Source organism: Ips typographus, linkage group LG9, assembly GCF_016097725.1.
Source record: "Ips typographus isolate SLU linkage group LG9, UJ_Ityp_2.0, whole genome shotgun sequence".
NCBI lineage: Eukaryota > Metazoa > Arthropoda > Insecta > Coleoptera > Curculionidae > Ips > Ips typographus.
In genome coordinates, this window is record NC_138430.1 from 4644723 (window position 1) to 4668506 (window position 23784).

At 33.0% G+C, this 23784-nt stretch overlaps 2 protein-coding genes across 3 annotated transcripts in view; both read left to right on the plus strand.

Moving 5' to 3' along the window:
• The first annotated feature begins 178 nt into the window (after positions 1-178).
• On the plus strand, positions 179-6027 carry LOC145733367 (aquaporin AQPAe.a-like). Of its 2 annotated transcripts, XM_081986138.1 has the most exons (6): positions 179-460; positions 2850-3088; positions 4406-4572; positions 5215-5571; positions 5633-5713; positions 5767-6027. In XM_081986138.1, exons 2-6 carry the CDS (start codon positions 2863-2865, stop codon positions 5923-5925), a joined length of 990 nt encoding a protein of 329 aa, XP_081842264.1. In that variant the 5' UTR covers positions 179-460; positions 2850-2862; the 3' UTR covers positions 5926-6027. The 2 variants fall into 2 exon arrangements, with proteins under 2 accessions (XP_081842264.1, XP_081842265.1); XM_081986139.1 differs by lacking the exons at positions 179-460; positions 2850-3088 and adding an exon at positions 3576-3736.
• A 1427-nt stretch (positions 6028-7454) lies between these two features.
• Positions 7455-23784, plus strand: part of LOC145733432 (adenylate cyclase type 6) — a 48337-nt gene continuing 32007 nt past the window's right edge. Inside the window, exon 1 of the mRNA XM_081986250.1 lies at positions 7455-7644. The gene's annotated coding sequence lies outside the window, so the exon portion shown is untranslated. The remainder of the gene's footprint in view (positions 7645-23784) is intronic.

Here is a 23784-nt window from a genome sequence, read left to right on the forward strand (position 1 = left end):
AATCTTTTGTAGGGTTGTAGTCATTAGTATATTAATAGTGTTACTTCATAAACTTTAAAGAGGTGAAAAAAGGTGGTACCTGGAGGTAGAAGATGGGATAAAAGTTGTTCTTTTTTTTGTTTTTGGTTGTTGATTGTCAAGAGAGACTTTTAATGAGAGCTGGAAAGTCAATTTTCTAAAAGTTTGAGAAAAATCACAGTATTGAAGATCAGGAGATCTTAGAAAGCTATTTCCTTCCGGATCCGGAGTTACGGGGAGTAATATCAAGTGCTACCAGCTCCTGTACCAAAATTATTGTACGTTGTCCAGTGAAGCCGATTTTGAAGAGGGTCGGTTCCAGAAGTGGTCGAATTTGTAACCAAGGAGGCCTCCGGGCTGTTATCGAGGAAGCAGCCCTCTGCCGTTAGGAGAGCATCCATCTCGCGGGTGTTATGGACTGTTTTGGCGAAGAGTATTAGGTGTAAGTAGTTTGTAATTTGTTTATAAAAAACAATTGTACTATCATATATTTAGAGGCAGGTTTTTTCAGAATGAATGGTCAGGGTGAATGCCAGTTATGATGGTATTATCAAGCAGGTTGGAAAAGAGTTAGATTTGGGTGAATCTCATCTTCAACGTGATCTATGCTACAAACTTATTTTTCACACAGTCAAAATAACACGATTTGCGATCCCTTACCTAATATCGGAGTCAGTTATATAATGTCCATGTTATGATAACTACAATTGAATTAAAATGCAAACCCGGTATAAATGGCTGGTTCTAAATGGTCAAACCCGGCGATAAAAAACAACTCGACCGATTATTTAATAACAATTTAGTGGGAGGAAGTGTCCCATATTCATTTCAATGTCCTGTAATTCTGCTACCGATTATATTCCTAACATTTTGGTTTATTTGTAGATAATATTAGCATTGTGTCGTAGATTGTATTTACGTTGTGACTAGTTTGGTGAAATTGGATTTCCGTTTATTAAGTAAGATTGTGATACTTTAAAGACAACAGTGTGACAAGTATAATAATCAACTCTGTTTATTCTTATGTAGGAATAACACTTTTATCTAAGCTAGTTAGTTTCATGATCAACTTAAAGTTATCTATAACTTGCTTTTTTGCTCTATTTTTACATATTAATTTTCCGTTATTTTCACTTTCTTTCTTTTTACTCACTTTCCGAACATCAACACGTATACTAATAATAGCCTAGTATACACTTTCTTCCCTTAACTTAAGGTACCTATGTACGTCTGATTTTTCCCTATTTCCACCACAAAGAAAACACTCAAGTGGAATACATTCAACTGCACCTGTTTTTATCCCGATTTTGTCCAAAAGCGTAAACAGGACTGAGCTAAAAACATGAAACATTTGATTAAACTGGTTAGCACGTTGATTCTTTTCACATTTCCTGCTAATTGCCCCATCGAGAAGGTAGAAATTCCATGAAGGTTTTGCTCACTTTATTGTTTAGTCGTGATGGTTAAGTGATCGCCACAAACCCAGTAAGTAATGAGTTTTTATTAGTTCTGCCGGTGTAAGTCTGCCTATTCTGATTGTACAAAATATTTAAAAACCTCAATTATTTAAAGTTTTAAATGTTAGCTTGTTACCTACCTTGTATGTTATTATTACAGTTCTATGAAAGGATGCTGAGAAAAGTCAAGGTCTAGCTAACTTATCTATGAAAGATTTCTTTATTATTGCTTCTTACTTTCATATTTTGGCAAACAGAAGACCAATTAGTGTTTAACGAACCAGTGAAGTTTATTATAAATATGTAATAATTTTTTAATCAATTGGGTTTCAGAAAAAATCCCAAAAAAAGTGGAGGCGATCAAGCATGCAGCCAAAAAATTTAGTTTTAAATTATGATCATTATAAGTTTCTTAACACGTAGAGTTTGTAGCACGCTTGCAAAAAGTTTTTTTTTAAACTGTAAATTTTGGTAAGTTTATTTAATAAATAAAACTTGAAAGTCGTCTGTAACCCAATGAACCGTATAACTGAAATATAACCGTAAGATTGTTTAAACAGTGCACAATGCATTAATGCACGCTTTCACCTCGACGACCCACCATCATCAGTCATTGTTTTTTGATCGATTTCCGAGCGTTTACCGATTTTTCAATAATAATTACGGATCAGGTCGTGGGCTAATCAAAGGCAATTAGCCAAGTGGCGTTTTGTGATCTGGTAATCGTATTTTCCACGATTTTATTATGGTTTGAGTGTTGACATTACCGACTTTGTATCACATTGCGGTATGGTTTACTACCACAGTGCATGTTGTGTTTCTTGTTGGGTTTTTAGCGAGTGAAGTGGTGTCAAAAACGTTTCTTATTAAAGGTTGAGTTTACATTAGCAAAAATTAGTATTTACGGTTTGCGGTTTTTGTTAAATGATAGGTGGCTTATTCATCAGAGAGAAATTTAACTTGTAACAATCACTAAGGTTTTGCTACACCTTGTAGAATCTATATTTGATTAATTTAACTCAAAAATATCCAGTCCACATATGCAGTGTTTATAGTTTGTGATTGATCAAAAAAGCAGCTTTCAGCTTGCTAAAAACAAACGGAAATACTGCACATGTGGATTTACCATTAACGATTCAGACATAACCGAAATCTATCCGACACTATTTAAATCTTGTTTTTTTTTTGTCATAAAACAAATCCAGCGTAAATAAATTACTAAATTTTTAGACGAATTATTAAACGTAAAGCCATAACAAATTTACGGTAATTGCGTCACATTACTGAGTAATAGATGGTCAATTTACCAATTATCCGTGAGAGTTATTGTTAAACCGTTATTGGTATATTCTAGTTGTATAAAACATGTTGCAGCTGGTGGTTTCAAATGTCAACGGCCACGGTAGTACCTAGTGCACAAGTTGGTCGCATCGAAGATGAGAAAATCTCCCAAAACGAAATATTGCTGCAGGTGAAGGCGTTACAAGAGTTGAGGAAAAGCATCAGAAGAGCTACTTTAAAGGGAAAAGTGCAGCTCAAGAATGTTCAAAGCAATGACTTGACCAAGGACTGTCAGGTTGATATTAAACAAGGAATTTGTTGGGTCAGAGAAGGTAAGTTTTTATAGTCTTTTACACCCTGTATTGCAAAAAGTACTTTTCTAATTTTTATATGAAATAATGTATTGTAATGTTCGTAATCAACCTATCAATGAATCGAAACCAATTCAAAAAACTCAAAGTTGCCCATGTTTTCAAAAACAAACGAAACAAAGACAATCAATGATGTCTGAATTAAATGTGTGTAATCACAAAGTGATAATAGTCTTGACGGAAATAATCCAATTTGACCCTTAATTCAAAGTATGTTATAAAAAATTAAGTTTGAGGTGACAATTATTATCCCCGACCACTTATAGTGTATTCGCGACATTCTTTCACAGTAGCAGTACCAAATAACACAATACTAAATTTACATGTGCAAATATAAAATATAATTCTTAAATATATAACAAATAAAAACGTGATATTTGTATAAGTTTCGAACACAAAACATGTCCAACTTAGATAAATTTGTTCAATTAGTACTTGGAAACTCTGGAGATCACTTTTTATCTATTCTTCAAGTGCGATCACAACAATATTTTAAATAATGCGCTTTTGATAACCAACACCACTTTAGTGTAGGCAGTTGATAGGGTAACGTGTGTGTGCTTTTCGGAATCAACATATATCATAAACGCAAAATGGGGTATGGAAAAGGTAAGGAACGTTAAATTAATGCATCAAAATTATCTTTCTTCTCATCAACATAGATTTTTTGTTTATTTAGGAGAAAGCTATCGGTTTGGCTATTAATTTATCAGTTAATTACGTCAAGCACACTTATTTAATCACAATATATGAAAATAACATTCTGTAAGTTTATAGCTGATGGTTTGCTTAAATTACACTATAGTAGTAAGTGTAGAAGTTACACGATTAGCATTTTTTTTGTAATTATTAGTAACCGTTTTGTTATAAACCATAAAAATATTCAATTCGGTTAAGAATTTTTACTGATCACTGATTTTTAAGGTGTTAAGGTTAAAACTTTGGCAAAACCTCCAATACAGTAGGTACAGTGTGTTCCAAAATTGTATCTAAAAAGTGATTATTACAACAATTACTTCAATGACACTTTAAAAAGTGTGTCCATTATCAAAGGACATTGCGTAATTTAGAATAATGAACGTTAATGTAAACATTCTTATCTTACATAAATATTCCAAGAATAATCAAGAACAAGACCAGAACACAACATAATAAATTAAATTACTGTGGTCTTGTAAAAAAAAACTTCTGACCAGTTAGGAATGTGTTATTTGAACAATTCACATAAAAAAATATTAATAACCACTTTAAAATAAACCATTAAAATGTTTTTTTTAGGCGATACTAAAAAGCAGTTTTTCACAAACTTCATGTCCGAACTGCTCGGAACTGCCATATTGATGTTCTTGGGGTGTATGGGGTGCGCACCACAAGCCGACGACCCACCGGCTGTCCACCACATGTCATCCCTCTCTTTTGGTTTAGTGGTTTTGTTAATTATTCAGGTAAGGTGCAAATAGGCCCTAATATCCTAGTATCCTGAAGAACAAATATATCATGTAAGAAATGCGCATTTTCTGGGAAAATTATATTTATTGATCTTATTGGTACAAATACTTAAGATCCTTCGAAATAGTCTCCTCCTGCATTAATGCACTGGCTGAGACGTGTCTCCATGCTTGAAACTCCTCCAGAGGAATGCCTCTCAAGAACGTTGTAACAACAGGCGTTTGGATGTTTGTATTGTAACTTCTTGGTCCGGAGCAGCTCCCCTGTGGTCCCCCAGCCCTTTTATAGTCTCGATTTAGCTCCCAGGACCTTTTGTGTTACCACGACTGAAGAGAGAGATGGAAGGAAGGAAGAATTTCAGGGTACCTTCCAGGAGTTCCAGGCATAACAGACGTAGGAGGGGACTACTTCTTCCCAGAAAATGCGCATTACTTTCGAACCATATAATACCCAACAGAAAAATGTAGGACACTAACGACCAATCTTATAATCTTAACCTCAAGTTAATCTGTTCTAACACTATGTAATCATTTAAAAAAAACACCATTCTTGTTGGCTCTTTACGTTTAGGTGACTATAATGCATGCTCTGGGTTTGTTCATACAATTTGAAATATAAACTTCAACGTAATTTTTCAGATATTTGGCCACATTTCAGGAGCTCACCTTAATCCAGCAGTAACACTAAGCACGGTCCTACTAAAAATGCTGTCACCAGCTATGGGCGTTGTATACATTGCCGGTCAATTTCTGGGTGCAACATTCGGATTTGCACTTTTAAAAGTATTAATGCCACAAGATTGGGTGGTTCCTGGATTCTGCGCCACCAAACCACACTCTAAAAGCACCCCATTGCAAGCTGTAGCCATTGAGACAATCATCACGTGTGTATTAATTTTAGTATGTTGCGGAGTATGGGATAAGAGGAACGAGAACAAACAAGACTCAACAGCGGCCAGATTTGGTTTTATTGTTGCTGGAATTTCAATGGTTGCTGTGAGTATTTCAAATACGAAACACTACTGGAGGAGGTACTACTGAAAGTCTGAAATTCTAGGGACCCATAACAGGGGCTAGCATGAATACTGCCCGGTCGTTTGCTCCTGCCGTTTTAGAAGGAGATTATTCATACCAGTGGGTAAGTAGTAACTCCCCGCAAAATTCACACACATTTGATTGAAATTTTTTTAGATTTATTGGATTGGTCCAACTACAGGAGCCATCATAGGCTGCGGGATTTATATCTATCTCTTTGCAGAACAAGAAGAAAAATTATTAGAAGATCCCTCAGACAATGAAGAATTTTCCGCTGAATTGCGTGAAATTCATTCAAAAACTGAAAAAGCGTAGAACATGACAATCTATAATGGAAAAATATGAATGAATGATGTACAATGAATGAATGTTGTTATTTATAAATATTTAAATAAAACGTTATTTTTGTGTATGGTTTTTGTTAGTTTTACTTTTGACTGCAGCTTTGAACAGTTGCTACAGTTAAACCAATCACTAGGTTCTTTAGCCACGACACTTGGACTATAATTATTGAAGAAAGTGTGTATTTCTGTCTTCTCATTATATGAGTCAGAGTGAAGCTCTCTTTTCTGTATGGTGTAAATGCCTTTGCACTCCTTCTGCCTCCGGTTCAGCATTTTGGCATTAATTCTATCGGGACATTCTACGGTAGCTTAACATTTCAAATGCTTGTAGCTTGTTGATGTGATTCTTCTTGAGAATCCATGATTCAACTCCATCATCATTCTTATTTCTCTTGTTTGGTTACACAACTGTTCTATCCAAGTTCCTAGATATTTATATGTTGAAACATTCTCTAACTTAACTTAGTTATCTTACAGTTAATTTTTGGTCCATTACATGGGTAATTTAATGTTCCTAAAAGGTGTTGTGTGTCTTCAAAATTGCTCGTTTACAAGGCGGTGTCATCAGTATACCTCACGTATTATTAATTACTTCTCCCTTTATAGCTATTTCCACTAACATATCTTCTAGGGTTTTCCTAAAAATAATCTCGATTATTGCTGTTGGTTGGTTTTTACCATTGCAATAGCTTTTTGGCCCCACTAATTATTCTAAAGAAATTGGAGTGATGTTTCTGCTAACGAACAGCTGATAGTGTTTATTCTCTTGGTTTACCTACATCCAGCCATTTGTGCATGTAAAAGCTTGTCAAATTTCCTCATATTGAACTGCTAATTTCTTTTGCTTTCTGAATTATTCTCTGTAGTGTTTTATTTAGTGTACTGTGCTTATCTTTGTTGCCTTTACTCTTTTTTTCATAAGATCAAAAATTTCTGAAATCATCCAGGGCTTTTTCTTGGTGTTTTCGCTTTTTAGGTGTTTTTTAGTTATATTGCTTCTCTGTGGTATTTGCTCCACTTTTCATCTATTAACCTCTCTCTTAACTGTATTACTTTAGCTATAACTGGATTGTGGTCGGAATTAAAGTCAGCACCAGTGTAGGTTTTTACTACTTTTACTGAGTTCTTATAGCGGTTGTTAATAAGCAGTATTACAAATAATTTTTCAATGTTTGATAGGAAAGCGAATCTAAATGCACACTTGGATGAAAAGTTGGTTTCAGTTTAAGGTGTTAAAGAGGTAGTACTATTTACTAATTTCAACATCTGGAGAACGTTTTTAAAAGTTAGTACCCAATTCACTGGTTGACTTAAGATGCACTAACTCTATAAGTGAGAGTCATTAAAAAACGACAATAAACAGCAATTACCAGTAGATAATTATCGATACATAAGTATAGAAAATATGCGACCAAAAATTGATTGCGTAGGCGCAGCACCTAGTTATATGTTGCCACCTGTAGGTTTTCTACCGTTTCGCGATTGTTTCGTTCCTCGATTTTTCCCAGTTTAGTTAGCGACGCGATTTCATAGCAATCGCAGGAATATACCGCGCATTAACTGAGTGCTGTGCCGGCTTTCGCTGCCGGCAGCGATCCACGCAAAAACTTTTATTCGTATACAGTGTGTCGAAAAAGTGTGAAGAAAAGTGCTACGCCATGATTGGTGCAGTTTAATCGGAACCAAAAAGGTTAGCCCAACACAACTTACATATGATAAAGTTTTAATTGCAAAAAAAAAATCATAGTAGCTTTTTAAAGTTGTTCAAAGAAGCGGGAGTAAATAAAATTATCCATCCTGACGGAATCCAGTTTGAAAGTTTAAATTACTTTTCCCCGCTCTAGCACCTTGAGATTGAAAAGGAGAAAACTGCGTAAATATAATTATTAGATCATTTTCCGTTAGGGCTTCCGCGTATAAGTTAAAACTAGTTTAAAAAAATATTACACGTGAGATTAAACGGGGATTAACACCGTAAATCTTATCAGAGCATATTTTGGAATTTACTTGCCTAGCTTTACCGACTTTAAAACAATACCAATTGACAAACATAAGATTACTAAATATACACAATAATAATTCTCACGTGTACAATTCCATGATGAAAATTTAAAAATGTTATTAATTATTACTCGTGTCAGGTCATTTAATAGTACCGATGTTTTTTACTTCAAGAATATGATAATTTTAGAAAATTATTACAGTAATACTAGTTAGCACTAATCATTTGAAACTTTTCCCTTAGAAGGTTAAATGGGGCAATATCAATAAAGTTTCATTTAAAGATAGTGTAGGAGTTGGGAGAGTAGTTTTAAGTTCCTTCAAATTAATCACTCTAAGAAGTAACTCACTAAAAATGATTATCTTTGCCAGAATCCCAATTCTTGATACTACAGTCAAATAAAGTGTAGAAGATTTAAAGGAAGAAGACATAAAATAAGTTACTTTTTTAATTTTAGCTGTAGAGTAGCGAAGTGTCTCGACTTCAGGTAATTTTAAAAAGATAATTTTCTCATTAAAATGTAGCCAAAAACTAATTTGACTTATTAAGTACGTCAGCCGGATCATGCATGTAACCCACCTGAACGTAAACGACAATGCAATACCCATTAAGCGATTTGTTTATTGACAAACATGTGTAATAATATGGTTAGTCGGTTCCATTGGCTAAATTCAACAAATTAATTGAACCACACAAAGTATCGTGTTGCCGGCCGTTCAGTTTCAAAGGCCAACATTTCAAAAACGACAGCTTATTTTATTAGACGTGAACTGGAAAGAGGAAACGCTTAATTAATCGCAGACGTTGCTGGTCACCTTGTAATAGGTACTAATTTAAAAAAAAATCAGTCAAATTGACAACATTGCTCGAATCTGTCTAATGTAAAATAATTTACAAAAAAATTTATTGACATTAGAAAATAATTATTACAATTTCCAGAACATATACAACTGATCAGAGTCAATATAAAACTAATCAGTCAGTAGTTAATAAATATGATACAGTAACCCCCATTTGCACCGTCGTACTTTCAGCCAAGCTTAAGTTAAGTGTGGTTCAGACTGTGACTTTTTCCATCTGTATTGTCACAGTCTGAACCAACCTTAATTTAAGCTAGGCTTACAGTACGACGGTACAAATGGGGGTTAAACATATTTTGTGTTTAACGTTGCAAGAAAACTGTTCCGTACTGTTATTGTCTGATGTTTGTCAGTTTTGACGTTTCTGACAGATGTCACGTGATACTAGAACACTAATTATTTAGACAGTGACCTATAAACTGTCAAAATATGAATCAAGAAGCTATAAAACACGTTTGTCACGAACAGTCTAACAAAGGTGTACTAAACTTTTGATTTTTGCATGTTTTGGTTGAGCAAACGTTGACGTTTGTGACAGCAATCACGTGATACGAATACACTATTTAATTAGACAGTCACGTGACAACTGTGAAAATAATGACCGAGAAACTAAAAACCACAACCTGTCTCGAATACTTCAAGAAAACTGTTCCAAACTGTGATTTTTAAAGCTTCATGTCCAGACTGGGCAATGTTTGTCAGTTTTGACGTTTCTGGCAGTTGTCACGGGATACTAGAACACTAATGACCTACACAGTGACCTATAAACTGTCAAAATATGAATCAAGAAGCTATAAAACACGTTTGTTACGAACAGTCTAACAAAAGTGTACTAAACTTTTGATTTTTGCAGCTCCATGTTTTGGTTGAGCAAACGTTGACGTTTGTGACAGCAATCACGTGATACGGATACACTATTTAATTAGACAGTCACGTGACAACTGTGAAAATAATGACCGAGAAACTAAAAACCACAACCTGTCTCGAATACTTCAAGAAAACTGTTCCAAACTGTGATTTTTAAAGCTTCATGTCCAGACTGGGCAAAGTTTGTCAGTTTTGAAGTTCATGACAGTTGTCACGTGACCGTGGAACACAATTTTCTCAGCTAGTCACGTGACAGCTGTCAAACCTATCATCAGGAACCAGGAACCTATTAAAAAACACGTCTTGTATCGAATATTGCCAATTTTCGTTTTTGCATTGCAAAACTATTATTCTACACTGTGATTTTTATAACCCCAATTGGATAGAGTTTGACAGTTTGGACAACTGTCACATATAAAACATTGTACATAGACTGTCACGTGACAACTGTTGAAAAACCATGTATTAGCTGTAATACTTCAAAAAAACGGTTTTAAATTGTAATTCTTGCAGCTTCTTTATGACAATGTCAGGGAACACCATTTAGTTAGACAAACACATAATACCTGTCAAAATAATACCTAAATACAAACGACTGTAAAAATTAAAATATTGTACAGGATGTTCAAATTCAATTAATATTTTGTCCTGCTCTAGTACAATAACGAGCGAACATTTAAAAGTTTATTATCGCAGACAGGGGTATAATTATAATCGTAACAGTATAATTTACGTCACCATCTCGGATTTTATAAATGAGTTAATTTCTGCGATTAGTTTTTAACATTATCTATGCGAGGATTTAAAATGATTTAGGACTTGCTGTGATTGCCCACGTACTGCGATAATAATCCAGCTGACTGGAAAATATTTAGACTTTAAAGACAAATTTAACGATCTGCGAAAAACCGATCATCATCACGCTGAAAATCCTGGATAAATTAACAGTTTAGTGCGTTTTTAACTGCGAATAACAGCTGAGATCAGATGCCGATGCCGGTATTGAGCAATATTTATGGTTATCCATAAACTTGGATAATGCCAGGAATTAATTCTGTTATCACAGAAGAACAAAGAAAATGTGCACTTAATAACGCCACTCTATAAAAATTTCAATTATCAGGAAATCATTAATGTTAGTCTTCCATTACCAAAACCCAACCCAAATCAAAATGGATAAATTAATTCCTGGGTGGGTAATACAGCAATTATCCTGTCCTCGTCAAGTTAAATATCTGATTTTAGTGGTCCCAACGTTTACCTGCAATACCCCCCTTAAATCGGCTTTTAGAGGGTTCTAAACCAGTTAAAATTTTCATAAATTGGGCAAATTAGTATCAAAATATGTTTAATGGCCTGATTTTAGCAAGACCCTTACTACCTTTACTACATTATTAGTTCAATCATAAAACGAACTGCAAATAATCAAAATTTCTAATTTATTTGTTTCGTAAATAATGACTCGGTTCGTTAACAAGATGCTTTAATTATCGTGTGTGTACATGTGAAAAACATGTATTGTCTAATTGGAGTTGCACTAGCTCAAGTTGCTTATTGCAGTCACTCGCTTTGTCTTTTTGAATGTTTCCTGGAGTAATTACACTGTTCAGTAAAAAATTGATAAACACGAAAACGTAACCTTTTTGCTAATTTAAGTTTAGAATAAGAATTTCGGGTTGTAATAACGATTAGAGCTTGGTTGTGGCTTGGCAATTACCGCTTTCCCGAGTCCCTAATTAAAACTTTCCTCAGCAATTCGCAAGAGAACACGTTAAATAATTAGACAGCGTGCCGTTGCATCTCGAGATACAAAGAAATACAGTTCAACAATCAAATTTCAGTTCGGCTGTTCATTCAAGCATTGGCAATTGCCCAGAAAACAGTTTTGTTGTCTGTTCTGTTAAGACAGTTTGGGAGGACAAATGATCCTGTTCCCACCATCTGTTAGATTACACTCCTTTCTAATTTCCAGTTCGGTTTAACGACTCTAATTGCATACGACGTTTTTGTTTTGACCTGAACTGGGAATTGTATCCTCTTTGGAACAATGTGGACATAAGTTATTGAAAAATTAATCTGACAACACTGTCAAAGGTTCAATATTGACTCTGGAAGAGTTTTAATTTAGAAAATGTTTACGGAAACTCTTTCAATCATCGATCTGTCCTTTAAGGTTCAATTAATTAAATTAGAAAATTTTTCCTGGATCGCTTGGAAATGAAATTGGAATATTTACGTCATGAACAGTAATAATTGAACGTCAAATTTATAACGTTCCGATCCGGAAAGTTTAGAGAGTGTATTATGGCTCGGTTAGTTCAAATACAATAAAGCTGTTTGCTTTCTCCACAAAGTGTATTTAATCAAGTCTCCGACGCAAGCAAAATTTTGATTGTGAGTTATATGGACAATGGGTTCAGCAAACTAAATTTGTAAGGGCGAAATTACTTTCCTTACGGGCACAAAAAATTAGTTAATCAAGTACCAAATTGAAAGCCCAATTTCTACATAACCAGGCTACAAATCTCTCATTAAAAAACTTTTGTTTAGTGTACAACTGAAAAAAACCAGAATCCCACTGCCCATTCGCATCTTTACATGCGTTCATATTGCTTCAATTTAAATCCAGTTTAATCTAATGGAAGCTCCTTTATTGAATTAGCTTTCGCCTCTCTCTTTCTGTTCACGATCTAATAAAAAAGTAAACACTTCATAAATTAATATAGCATTTGCGCCGTTTTACTGGGCGATGATAAAAGTCCGCCTTTAAAGTCGACTGAATGTGTAATTTTCAATGTAGTTTATCGGCTAAACAGCCTCGTTACATCACAGATAAATAATTGATTCGATTTATGGATTATTCTTTGAAAACTGGTGGCACAAAGATAATTATTGGAATTCTGATCTGGTTTAAGTACATACATGTGCACCGCTACATATCATAATTGATAATGGCGAAACTCGAGGTGATTCAACCAAAAATCCAACGGTAAACATAAAAAAATATTTTCAAACTAAGAAACATGAACAAAAATATAATTAGACATGGGACTTGTTTACTCAAAATGGTCTAATCCAATTAGGACATGTTAGGAAAGTTGCGACATTTTGATGGACGCTAACGAGAATACAGATTGTTTCGATGGTTGTATATTCAGCTTTAAATTTAGCAGAAATATTGCTTGGACTTCAAATTAGTAAAGATTAATATTTTTTTATTTACTAGGAAATACTTACTGTAAGTTTTCTATAACAGGACAACACCATGACAGGAGCCAGGTTGAAGTTTCTTGAAGAATTTACCTCCTTATCAAGCCAAAAATATTTATTATAATTTAGTTCCAATTTAAAATTACAAGGCTAAAAAATGCATAGATCCATAAAATCCTTAAACATGACGCTGTACTGAATAATTTCTAACGCCTCTATATCATTCTAGGTAATTTCTTCATTCGGAAATAGTTATCTAGACGAAAACATGCGCGTTTTGTTTGCTCGGGAAAATTGCCGGTGTAAACCAAATTTAATTTTCGAGATTTTAAATCGATTCACAGCGTCATTTCGCTGCTCGTTATTTATTTCCTCACATAATTTAATTTTTAGAATAATTATTATACAAGTGCAAACGACAGTTTGAAGAGCTTTTTCATCTAAAAGTTATTAAATTGCAGTTCAACAGTTTTGATAAACATGTTTATTTATGAAGTCCGGTTTTTGATTATCTAAGTAAATATGTCTTAGAAATTAACATTAGTACAACCAAATTCATAGTAACCAGTAAGGAAACTGGTAGAAAATCAATAACACACCAATAGACAGACAGTACCTTTCTGGGAACCATGAACCATGATGAATATCAACTTCAACCAAATGGCTAAACCGTCACAAACTTAACATCGGCATCAAAATCAGACTCCTCCAATCCTTTTCTATGGGATGGAATCATGGACATTAATCGAAGCGACAGAAAGAAAACTCGAAACCTTCGAAATGTGGCTTTACAGGAGGATGTTGAGAATATCTTGGGTGGACAGAATGACCAACAGAAGAATCAAGACCTTGAGTTCCTCGGAGGTATTATGAGGAGCCGTAGCAAATATCACCTTTTAAAGTCCGTTCTCCAAGGGAAAGTTTATGGCAGAAGACCACCAGGAAGAGAGAGAAAATCTTAATAAAAACATGTTTTTTTTAGTCACTATTTAAAGACACTTGAAGAAGAAGAAGAAGTAAATACGTACTTGGAGTTTAATTCAAAGCACGTATCACAAAGAAAAAGCAAACTGACATGTACAATGAGAAATCTGTCAACTAAGCAAACATGTTTATTTTCTTTTGTTTGCTGATTTGTTACTTTACTAATGTTTCCAAACTTTTTTTTGTAGATCATTCAATCGATTCCAGTAGTTGTTTCAAAGTTATTAAGTATAATCTCGAGTAATCTGGTTGTCTGTTGTAATTATTTAGTGATTGAAATACATTCAGGAAATTAATAGGTTTTTCAGCAAAATAAAACTCTAGAACAAACTTAAAGAAAGTCATTTGGCCTCCAATAATTCCAAATCTAAACATTATAGACTTTTTTATAGCATATGTATATTTCACTTAAAATCACATGGACGATGAGGTCAAACTATGATTTATGAATGAAACTAGACCTTCCTGTGTTTACCTAACCTAAAAGTTCAATGACAATATTAGTTATTGATCTGATCGAAAAAATGTGTGGATACTATCCCCCAAAACGACTTAATATCCATAAAATGATTTTATGAATCCGCAGAATATATTTGCCATCAGTTTATCTTTTGTTTTATTGACGTGTTCTGATAACAAAATATTGTCATCCAGACTGGGATTTCGTATTTACTGAATTACACATCTGTGATTGGTATTAGTAAATTAATCCAGATTGGCGAGAGTGAAACTTAATTCAAATGATGGACGCATCTGGACATAATATTACCTGAAATAATTTTAACACCAAGTTAAAGCCTGGGAGACGTCCTTTAACACGAACTGTTTAATTTCAGCTTTTATTTCCTATAGAGCAAAATATTTATGCTTGCCATAAACTAAATTGGTATTAAATTGTATTTCGATTACTTAACCAATAAATTTGCGATATAGTCATAGCCGCATTTTGTTCCACTAAAAGCTGTTATTTTCGATTAACGCGAAAACATTCAATATGCAGGGTGGTCCAGTTTTAAATGTCAATAATTCACCAATCGATAGCCCATCAAAAAATAAGTTGACACGCATTATGTCATTTTCTTGAAGAACGCTTCCTAAGGAAAACACAGACCGCTAAAATTCAGTTTTGAAAATCTTTTTTTTGCTACAACTGTCAGACAGTCAGAGAAAGAAGTTTTAGACTAATATCGTAGCATTTAATGCCAAAATTGTCATGTCATGACATCACCAAAAAGTCTGAAACTTAACTTTTACTATAAAAAATAGTTCAAAATTCGATTTTTCAATCTTAAAGCACAGTGAAGCGTCTAGAAGTCAAATTAATACTGACAAAGCATGAAATGGCATAATTAAGCCTACGAAAAATGTAAAAACTTGGTGAAGATAAGCCTAAAACTCAATTTCCCAAGCTGAAAGCAGTTTCAAAGCCCTAAAAATAATTCAGAGTTCTAAGAAAATGAAAAGCAAAGTAAAAAACCTGAAAATTTAGTCTTCAAGTCAATTTTCATGAATCTAATATCAATATCCTGTATTTAAGACTATTTTGAAGACTAAAATATTGAAATGTATTTTTAAATTATGAAAACTTGCAAAATTTAAGCTTTTGATCTCACTTTTCATTAGTTCAGAGTCACTTTTTGGTGTCCAAGTCAATTTTCAAGGTTGAAATGTGTGAATTTGTTGTAAAAATTTTTAGATGAAGTAGTTTTTCATGGCTAGAAGTCAGTTTTCACTACTAAAGTTTTTCAACTTTTCTGAAAACTATAACGACTGACTACAAAGAGAGTTTTTAAGCCTCTCAAGTAAATTTTCACAGTTTCAAAGTAAATTTACTGGTTTCTAAGTCAATTTTCAAAACTAAAGTCTTTCAATTTGTCTGAAAACTGTGAAAACTGGCTACAAAGACATTTTTTAAGCTTCTTAAGTCAATTTTCACCATTTTCAAGACAATTTTTAAGTTAGGTTGGGTTGGTTTTGGGTCTTTAAACGTAATAACTCAATTATTTCGTAAACAAAGTTTCAATTCAGAATTTTGTAAGAGATACTTATTTTGTCAAATTGAAAAAGTAAAAAAAAAACTGAAAATTTTGAAAAATATCCAGTGACATAGAGAATAAGGCAGAAAAATGAAAACCATCTTTCTGTATTTACACCACTGGACAGTTTAGATTGATGGAAGTATTAATTTCATATGTATTTCTTCTAAATTTAATTAAAATTGCTCCAGGGGTCTGACAGTTATGACAAGAAACTGATTTTTTAAAATTATATATTTAAATAACATTTATGGACTGTATTTTTCTTGGGAAGCATTTTTCAGGAAAATGACATAATATGTATGTTAACTTATTTTTTGATGGGCTATAGAATGGTGAATTATTGACATTTAAAACTGAACCACCCTGTATTATAAATACAGACTAGTGAATGAAAGAAATTTGGAATATTGGTAATTATAGGTAAGTTACCCTTTGGGTAAAACATCAAAGGCGCAGTAAAAGTTAGCTTATAATTTAGCTTGTACTTAAATGTAACCTATGGTTATGGGAGAAAAAAATTATTCACCAGCATTGTAATATTTTAATAAGGAAAACCTGTAAGGGTACTATGTAACTTATGATGTAAGATGTAAAAAGTATGATAAAACAATTTCTTTTCTATTCCCTTAAATAGTTCCACTGCTGGTTTGGACAATGTCTCTTCACAATGAAAAATAGCCTGAAACTATAAAATCCAGACTCTCTCACTGCGGTACAAGAAAACTGGAAACAGAACAACATTTTGCTCGATTGAAAAAGTAGGATGTTTATTTTAGTTAGTTTTGACTTTTCAACCGGATTTATCCGACCACGTAATTCCTACAAAACTCCAAAAAGGGGCTTCTTTCCACTTTGCCTCATTGCACAACTACAAAATGCTTATTCGCATTTGAATTTATACAGGAAAATGCCTGTATTAAGTTCGCGAAAGTGGAAGAAGACGGGCGGTTTTATATTGCCGCATTCACTTTATGTGCGCATATTATTCAGATGGGCATAGAAAAAAAGAACAAAAAGTTCTTTTCAGAAGATTAATAATGTTAATAAACTAAAAGGAAATTGTGGCAAATATCCTTGATTTAGCTAGTGCATGCACATATACTTAAACGATTCTAATAATAAACTATAAATGAATTGTTTTGTTATTGTTGTCTCTTATTGTACTGCTGCAAGATTAAATTAATTACTTGAGTTTTTCTGGATTGCTAGCACATCATAAAAACGGACGTGGTGACAATTTTCGACCATTCTAGTTTGAAATTCCCTACTAAAATTGGACAATTTTCTGGCCCATTTAACGACAATCGTTTTTGATGGTACGTGACAAATCTAGCCCGCGCCCAAAATTTAGTAATAATGCATCCATTAGGTGCAGTTCATTGCCTGTAACGTGGTTCTTCTATTACATATTTGAGGTAATAAATAATTCAAATTGGTAGAGGACATTTACTGTTCAGGAAAAAAGTCATTAGTCGAAAGCTGAACGGAGATTTTAGATGCAACGGACGAAAGCGAAAATAGCTTCAATGTTATTGGGTCATTGCTACCTATCCTAAGTATTTGCGAAAAAAAAAACAGAAACAACCTTAAAACTCAAAAATAACCTAGATAATAATACAATTCTATTAAGTTTTTTCACTACTGAGTGACATGTGATACATGGTGTCTCTATTGGTGTGGTATTCGGTTGAAGAATGATGAACACTCTCATCACTTTATCTATTACAGTTTCAACAGTTTAAATGGCAAGGCCGAGCGAAGTCCGATGACAAATGTAAATCTAAACAAAACTGGAAAAAGATCGCTAACAATTTTCTCAAGGTTGGTCTGATGTTCGTATGTATTTTCGTGGTAAATTGCAAAAGCAAATATAACAAACGGTTTAAACAAGTAATAATTTTGTCCTTTTCTGTCATTCTGATTTTTGATGTTAGTTTAAGCCATCATCTTTATTGTTCAATTAGCTAAATATTATTGACAAAGCGCCACTAAAATCAGCCTCGTAAAAAGAAGCAACGTCAAACTTGTTTACATTCAATTTGGGTGATTTCCACTAGTTAAATGACAGCAAAAAGCTTTTTTCCCCATTTTAGCTAAATTTAGATTTTTACAACCGCACAACCAAACACTTAGTATAGGTAGTTCCGTCGTAATCGGTTAATTACCAAAGTATTTGCATACAATTATGCGGGAGGGTACTTATTAATCGATTTGACCGCAAAGTGAAACGACAATGATTCAGTTTTGAAGGTGACACACCCCTGACCCAGTAAATTGTATTGTATTGATTTCCAAAAACAAAATTTGTTTTGTTAATAACAATTCCTATTATTCATATGTCTTATTTTTTAAAAGCATTAAAGTGCATTTAATGTTAAATCACTATATTATCTTAATCGATTAATAATCTTTATCAGACTAAAGATTAAATCGTTTAATAAGCGTTACTGGATAGATTCAGCCTTGCTAATAGCGTAATAATCGCTACTAAACTATTTTTTTTCTATTTCAACTCTACATATAACATGATACCTTTCAGCAAATTCAAGTATCATTATAGTAAATAGCCGGCTTCCGTTCTTGCTACAAAATAACCGTCGATTCATAATAAAGTGCATTTTCCCACGTGTGGCAATAATAATAATAATTATTATTATTACCAATTGTTCCACTCTATTGTGCACTAAATTAAACAATAGTACAGTTTTGAAGATCAATTTTTTCGAAAATGTACACTAATGGCTAACAATAGAGTTAACGCACCCACTCAAATGTGTAACACACCAAAATCGGCTGGTAAAGTCAACAATGTAACCTGTGTAATCGTGAATTAACCAAACAGAAAACTGAATAAATTTACACAACTATTAATGCATAAACCCTTTTTATAAAATAACGTCAAATTTGTTTCAGATCGACAAACCGAAAAAATGAAGCCACATATTTAAACAAACAGAAATCTAAAAATATCCAGTTCGGATAAATTTATTACAATTACAGTGTATTTGTCTTGCTTGTACAATGCGGGAAATAAATTATGTTGTATAATTGGGTACCAAGCAAATAAAAGCTTAATTTATTATACAGTAAATTTTGCGGTTACGAGGAAATCTCTCAATTGACGTTTATTTAGTAATAACGTTAAGTGACTTTTCACTTTTTGCAGAAACGACTAAATTTGGATTTTAGATGATCTAACTAGATTTCAGGTGAACCATTCTGTTCTGAGAAAATAGACAAAAACTCACTCTATTATTACAGATTCACATACAAAACGATTTTTTTTGGTTTATTTTCGTTGGAAGCCTAAACAAATTAGCATGTCAAAAAAGTCAAAGAAATCCACGTAACCTGGTGGATTTTATTTATTTGGTTTGCCATAATGCGGGTTTGTTTTTAGCATCCAGAATGGATTTTTGCGCGAAAAGTAATTTTCTTTCATCCTAATGCGATAATATTCTGGTTATTGGTATAGGCAACATCAACACATTTTATATGACGTATTCATGAATTTATTTGCATCAGTGATGAATTTGGCAGTTATTTAGCAAAAAAGTTTCTGGTTCAACTTACAAAATGTGCCCTAATTTTTAGCAAAATACCTTTAGTACCTTAACCTAGGGACTAATTATTAATTAGGGGGTCATGATCAGCTGTTGGTAGGACAAAATTAAGATAAACTACCATTTCTTCGTTCATTTTAACAGTTTTTTTGATAAACAAATTAGCTGTTATGTGTACTATTTAGGGTTCTTGTGAGTAGGTGATTTTTGAGCCTTGCTATAAAAACCGTACTTCAAAAATACAGATTTTTTATTAATAATTATTTTCTAAGGTTTGACATTAGTGACAGATATCACGTGGTTTTAAAGGATAATTTAGCTAGGCAGTCACGTGACTATTGTCAAAAATCATAAATCTCAAAATCACTCTTTATATCGAATACTGCAAGAAAACGTTTCTAAAGCCTGATTTTTGCAACTTTAGAGCATGGTTTAGCAGTTTTGACATTAGTGACAGTTGTCACGGGATTGTAGAACACTATTTAGCTAGACGATCACGTGATAATTTGCAAAATAACTGTCATAAATCTCGGAAACACGTTTTATATCAAATACAGCAAGAAAACGTTTTTAAATACTGATTTTTGCAACTTTTGAGCATGATTTGACAGTTTTGACGTTAGTGACAGTTGTCACGTGACTGTAGACCACTATTTAGTTAGACGGTCATGTGACAATTGGAAAACTACCTGTCATAAACCTCAGAAACACGTTTTATATCGCATACTTTAAGAAAACGTTTTTAAATCCTGATTTTTGCAACTTTTGAGCTTGGTTCAGACAGTTTTGATGTTAGTGACAGTTGTCACGTGATTGTAGAACACTATTTAGTCAGACAGTCACGTGATAATTGTCAAAATAACTGTTATAATTCTCAGAAACAGGTTTTATATTAAATACTGCAAGAAAACATTTTTAAATCCTGATTTTTGCAACTTTTGAGCATGGTTTGTCAGTTTTGTCGTTAGTGACAGTTGTCACGTGACTGTAGACCACTATTTAGTTAGACGGTCACGTGACAATTGGAAAAATACCTGTCATAAATCTCAGAAACACGTTTTATATCAAATACTGCAAGAAAACGTTTTTAAATCCTGATTTTTGCAACTTTTGAGCTTGGTTTGCCAGTTTTGATGTTAGTGACAGTTGTCACGTGATTGTAAAACACTATTTAGCTAGACGGTCACGTGACAATTTGCAAAATTACTATCATAAATCTCAGAAACACGTTTTATATCACATACTGCAAGAAGACGTTCCTAAACCCTGCCTTTTGCAACTTTAGAGCATGATTTGACAGTTTTGACGTTATTGACAGTTGTCACGTAATTTCAGAAGGCTATGAAGTGACAATTGTCAAAATAACTGTTAAATCTCAGAAAATCGTCTAGTTTCGAAAACTGTGTTAAAATGTAATTCTTGCAAATTCTAGTAAAATTTTGAAGATCCTGATAATAGTGACAGATATCACGTGGTTTTAGAGAATAATTTGGAGTAAGTAAATGACTGTTTTAAGCGCTTTTTTAGAATCCTTATTAAATTTCCTTTTCAATAAACTGAAAAAGTAAATGAAAAGTTTCACAACCAACATAATGGCAATAACGGAAGATTATACAAAAAAACAGGAGAACGGTAGAAGAACTGCAAAAACAGTAATGTAATTTTCATATTTTAAAAGTTGTGAATAAGGAGTTACACTACTTTTTCAGGTTTTTGCAATTTCCATTTCCACTATTCTTTCCATGTGGATTGAATAGTTTCTTGACCTTTTGACTACCTTTGTCGCACAAAACGCATAAAGTTAAAGAAATGCGGGTTTCATGACCATGTCAAAATAAAAAAGTGAAACACAACACACAAAATAATTGGATCTTTCATCAGTTTCATCATCTCAATATGATAGATAGACAAAAAGGCATAGTATGCCTGATCAGTACGTTCTTCATGTTAGCCAGTTTAACCGTTCTCTGGAACCTTTTGAATAATCTGTCTACAAAATCTTTAATGATCAATCGGCTTAATTTAACGGTGAGATGCACGATGCACTAATATACGTGTTACGTGTTAACTTAGCACATGCCCCACGTTGCATGTGTCACTGACATCCTAAATGGGGATTAACATATTCGAACTAGATAATCAAAGTGTCAGGTACATTGATAGGCAATTTACCACTAAACAGTGTTATTACTGTCTGCTAGAGTATACTCTAGGATTTTTTTACCAAATTACACGCATTTTTGAATGTGCTTCAATGTACTTTTTCCAAAACTTGGTTATTTGATAGTTGACGACCAATTGAAGTGAAAAGATAGCTCAGGTCGAATGCTATCCAAAACTATGCTCATTTAAGTTAATAGGTTGGACATGTAAACTTCTGTCATTGATCACTGTAAAAATAGATAAAGAAGGATAAATTATTGACGTATTTGGTATATTAACATTATACGTAATACCTTTCTAAGCTGTAAAAATTTGTTACATCTGCTGTACTGAAATATTCCATTAATAAGCAAATTGTATCAAAATACCCGTATATTGCTTTGGGTGATTATGAAAAAACCAAACGGAATTGAACGCATAAATTAAACATCATCAGATTAACGTTACGCAAAAAAAAAACGGAAAAAGAGGGAAGAACGAACCTAAATTACAACGTTCCACAAATTGGAATTAACCGATAACAAGGAATTTCGATAAATCCGGATATGTTAATGTAACAGCCCCTTTTTACAGTTAAATAAAACGAGAATTATTTGAATAATGGAGACCGTCCGTATAAGAGATCATTCAAAATGTTTTCAATACTAAAACCGATTTGGGAGTTTTGTTGATTTTTTACAGGGACACAATGGAGATTAAATTTTTAGTTCTGAATATTGGGCAAAAACAGGTCGATTTGACTGAATAAAATAGAGTGAAAGTTTAAATTGAGTTTAATAATGGCTAGCTGAAACTGGTGCAAAACAAGCATCAGTACCACTTTTTGCAATTTTGTGATAAACTCTACTAAGCTGGATAAAATTAGATTTAAACTTGCAAACTCTTTTAAACTGATTTTTTTTTTGAACGACTGTAGAATGAAAGTTTTGATTCTGAACTTCACCGCCGCCAAGGTAAACTTTCACGTACATTACCAGCATGCAAGCAGAGGATTCAATATAATGCGGGGGTTGTTTGCCGTGTGCAAAGAATATGGAAATGGAGTTTTGTGCTTGTAAAGTGCCAGGAAGTGATTACCTTGGGGGATTCGAACTCGTTTTTAGGGTCTTTCCTAGACAAGTTGGAAGTTTCAACTTGTAGTAAAATCGATAAAAAGTTAATTAATTTACTCACTACTCGAAAGAAAAATTGACAACACTCTTTGTTTAATGTGTCAATTATTATGGTCTATTGATTATTGATCATAACAAAATACTAATTAAAACCGTATTTATTAGGAAAATTTATGCTATGGAAATTTTTTGAGTCACATTTCTAGTTAAAAAAGTTGCTGGAAGCCTTGAAATTGACTTGTATTAGACTATCCTAGTTGAGAATTTACTAGAAAATGTAAAATTACATGTTTTTTTAACTTAATTTTTACATTTTTAGCATAAAAATGTTCTGGCAGTGTGGGATTGATTTTTTAACGTTGAAAGTTGCTTCAAAACCAATTTTTAAGTTTATGAAGATAGTTTCCACACTTCTAAATACAAAAATTGTACTGAAGATGTAAAATTAAACTTTTAAGGCAATTTCTATGTTTTTTGAATAATATTTTCACATTTCTAGCTTCAAAAATTACTGGAAGCCTTGAAATTGACTTAGGTTAAACTATCCAGTCAATTTTAAGGTTTCTAAATGTTTTCCACACTTTCAGGAATAAGAATTGACTAGAAAATGTAAAATTACCCTTTTAAGACAACTCCCATGTTTTCTTACCTTTTTTATATAAAAATGATTGGAAGTTTTGAAACTATCTTTTAGGAAAATTGCCTCAATACTAATATTTAGGTTTATGAAGACACTTCTAAAAAAGACAAAAATTAACCAGAAAAAGCAAAATTACACTTTAAAGTCAACTTTCATGTATTTCGACTAAAATTTTGACATTTATAGCTTAAAACGTTGCTGAAAGCATTGAAATTGACTTGAACTAGACTATCCAGTAAATTTTAAGGTTCTGAAAACCTTGGCCACACTTTCAGTCACAAGAATTGATTGGAAAATGTAAAATTACACTTTTAAGTCAACTTTCATGTATTTTCACTAAGATTTTTACATTTATAGCTTAAAAAGTTGCTGAAATCATTGAAATTGACT